Genomic DNA, 3,279 nt, shown 5'->3' with positions numbered 1-3,279 from the left:
CGCAAGACGGTGCTCGTTCTCGTCGATCGAGTCGCTCCGCTCCGGTCACGTCAGATCGGACCGGACGTCCCGCCACGGGCGTCTCGACAAAGACAACGGCACTCCTCCTCCTCCTCCTCCTCCTCCTCCTCCTCCTCCTCCTCCTCCTCCTCCTCCTCCTCCTCCTCCTCCTCCTCCTCCTCCTCCTCTGCCCTGTGCTCCCCCATCCCTTTCTCCCGCCGCTGATTGCGCACGAGCAGAAGAACCACCCACCGGACAAGGCTAAAAAGATGCTCGAGGTGACCCAGGGCTTTAAAAAGGGCGCTTGAGGCCGATCAAGCCGTACCTACGGCGGCTGTGCGGTTTCACCATGCGGTGCTGCACTGCCACCGTCCCATTCAGCTCTCCAGTCTCGGCCTGACCTCGACGCCGTCCTCAACATCAGCAGCAGCTCGCCCCTCGTCGCCAGTCTAGCACAGCAAGCACGATCCCGTCGTTCTGGTCCCAGCTTCACGTACACGGTTTCTGAGCTTCCCTCGGCCCTCAGATCCGCCACGTACGCACCCCTCTTTGAGCTCCCGGGATCCGGCCGCCAGGCCACCTGGGCACCCGCCATTCGCCACGACGCATTCCAGGCCCACCTCGACTCATCGACCCGTCCAGGCTCGTTCCTCGCGTCGCAACCGTCCCATCGCACCGTGGCGCCTTTTTTTCCGAGGCGACAAAACCGGCCCTCCGACTCGAACCCGACAAGATCCCGCAAGGCTACATCGTCCGCTCGGCAGCGGGGTGTCTACTCCCCGCGCGCTCCTGTGGCTGCGGCAGCTGCGACATTGCCACCAATCCGAAAGCGCCCATCGCACGCTGAGGCCGTTCCATCAGCTGATCCGATGACGCGCGTCGTCTCTGCTGGGCCCAGCGCCGCGCGCGCGGCCAGACGGCCCTGCCCCTCTTCCACGTTGGCACTGAGGCGGTCTCGGCCTCGTCAAGCCACATTACTTCCCCCTCCCGTCCCGCGGCCACCCCGCTAGCCATTCCGACCCGACATGCACCGCGGCTCCTACTCCGACATCCATGTCGTCCGAGGCCCTCCGACGCCCGGCTCGAACGACGGACCGATCGCGTCGTCGTGGCGATGCCGTCGCCGCCATGCTCGGCCACACGCGTGCAAACCACTTGATCCGGGCACCGCACAGTCCAGCAGACGATCGTATATGGCAAAGGGACGACAGAGAGCTCTTATTTCGGCGTGGCAGGCGCACGCCCGATCGATGGCGTCGAGGCGAGGCTGGCGTGTAACCCGCCTCGCCGTTGGCCGATCTGGCCAGCCTAGCCTGGCCTAGTATCCACCCCGATCGCGCAGGTAGAATCCGCCCGCGTCCAGCCGACCGAGGAGGATCTCGACGTTGTCCACCTTTGCCGATGCCGGTGTCGATGCGGTCGCGCCGTGAGCTCGTTCCGCTCGTCCCGCTCGCCCTCGCCCACCGCCGCGATCGAGGAGGTCGAGGTCCTCGTCCCACTCCCTCTGCTGCCTCTCGAGCTCGACTTGGACATCCCTCCTCCTCTCGCCCAGCACCGGCCCCTCGTCGTCCCGGCCCGATTCGACACCAGCAGCGGCAGAGGAAGTAGGGGTCGAGGAGCCCCGGTCCCGAACAACCAAGAGGGCCTTGAGGAACGTCCGCACCCTCTTGGAGTGTCGGATCTCGATCTCCTCGATCTCCGCCCTCCTCGACGACGAAGACGACGACGAAGACGACGACGACGACGACGAGAGGACGTGGCAAAAGTCGAGCTGGATCTGGAGGATGTCCGAGAGCATGCGCGCGAGGGCGCGCTGGCGCTGCTTGAGGAAACACGTCTCGAGCATCCGGTCCAGCACGCGCTCATGGTAGCGCGAGAGGGAAAAGACGTCCTTGAGCTCGTGCATCCCCCTCCCGCCGCCGCCGCCGCCGGTCTCGTTGTCGTGGTCCCGCTCGTCGTCAGAGTCGCTCGACTCGTCATGGTCGCCATCGTCCTCGACGGGGCCGTCCGCGGGTGCATGCGTCGAGGCCGATGATACGGCCACGTCGTCGGCGACGCTGTGCCGCACTCGGGCAAGGCGGTGCATGAACGCATCCCAGTGCGCCTCGATGCCGGTTTCGTGGATGTAGCCCTCGACGACGTCGAGAAAGTGCCGCGCCGTCCAGTGCAGCCTCCTCGCCAAGGCCAGCGTCGGCGCGTCCATCTCCTCACCACCACCGCCATACGCAGCCCTACCGACGCCGCCAGACGCCGCCGCTGCTGCCGTCGTCGTCTTGGTCTTGCCAAAGCACTGCTGGAACGCGGCGCGCATCGCTACGCGCACCCGCTTGAACCGCAGCAGCAGGTTCCACAGCCGCTGGTAGCGCATCTGCGCCAGCTGGGTCAGCAGCGGCGCGATCAGCGGCGGCGGGTGGAACGACAGCGTGAGCCAATCGAGAGCGGCGATGCTGTGCGGGTCCGTCCAGGCCTTTCTGCTGTTGGCCGAGGATGAGGACTCCGGGCCGCCGCCGCGGGCAGCGGATGTGGATTCCGGGTCGATGACGGCGAACGAGAGCCGGTCGTCGAGGTCCTTGAGCGCCAGCGAGATGGCGGCGTCCTCGCCGGCTTGCTGCTGCGAACCTTCGCCCCGCCCGGCCGCTTCGGACAAGGTGCTGGCGGTGGCAGTGCAGCCGCCCAGGCGCGACGCCATCGCGATGCGTTCCGTGTTGGCCGCGCGCAGCCCGCTCACCGTCTCGAGCACGGCCGAGTTGAGCGACGACGAGAGCAGCGCGTCGGTCGGCGGCCATTTGCCGTCCATCGTCAGCCTCTTGCTCAGCGCCACCGGGCCTCCCGCGACCGCTGCCGCTGCCGTTGCCCCGGCGCCGAGGTGGACTGGATCTCCGCCGTCGCCATCGCCGTCCTCGCCTTCGCCGGCTCCAAAGAGGGCCGCCGTGATGCGCCGCTCAAACAGGTCGCTGCCCAGCAGCAGGAAGCGCTTGCACGTCTCGAGGTAGGCGGCGAGGCCGAGGTCCTGGAAGAAGACGCTGATCAGCGCCGAGTTGATCAGGCGCGACCACGTCTGTAGCGGCGTCACGAGCGAGGCTCGCGTGCGCTGCGCCAGCGCCAGCGGGTTGATGCGGGCGTGGAGAGCCCCCCGTCGCTCCGACGATTCCCGCCCTGTGAAAGCGTGGCCAGAGAAAGCGGTCAGGTAGGTGGCGAGGTAGGCGACGAGATCGTCGGCGGGCGTCGACGACGATGCGCCCGGGTCGACGGCGCTGGGCCTGCGCTCGTGGCTCGACA

At 67.6% G+C, this 3,279-nt stretch overlaps 2 protein-coding genes across 2 annotated transcripts in view; one reads left to right on the top strand and one right to left on the bottom strand.

The window, feature by feature from the left end:
- PFL1_06388 (uncharacterized protein) overlaps window positions 1-308 on the top strand; it is a gene marked incomplete at both ends in the record, with an annotated part of 814 nt that extends 506 nt beyond the window's left edge. The window contains one exon of the mRNA XM_007883929.1: window positions 240-308. Coding sequence (XP_007882120.1) covers window positions 240-308 — 69 coding nt within the window. The remainder of the gene's footprint in view (window positions 1-239) is intronic.
- A 1,010-nt stretch (window positions 309-1,318) lies between these two features.
- Window positions 1,319-3,279, bottom strand: part of PFL1_06387 (uncharacterized protein) — a gene marked incomplete at both ends in the record, with an annotated part of 3,935 nt that continues 1,974 nt past the window's right edge. Inside the window, one exon of the mRNA XM_007883928.1 lies at window positions 1,319-3,260. Coding sequence (XP_007882119.1) covers window positions 1,319-3,260 — 1,942 coding nt within the window. The remainder of the gene's footprint in view (window positions 3,261-3,279) is intronic.

Source organism: Pseudozyma flocculosa (assembly GCF_000417875.1).
Source record: "Pseudozyma flocculosa PF-1 unplaced genomic scaffold scaffold00025, whole genome shotgun sequence".
In the NCBI taxonomy this organism is placed as follows: Eukaryota; Fungi; Basidiomycota; class Ustilaginomycetes; order Ustilaginales; family Ustilaginaceae; genus Pseudozyma; species Pseudozyma flocculosa.
The sequence above is the reverse complement of the archived record's forward strand: the minus strand, read 5'-3'. Positions and strand labels throughout refer to the sequence as shown.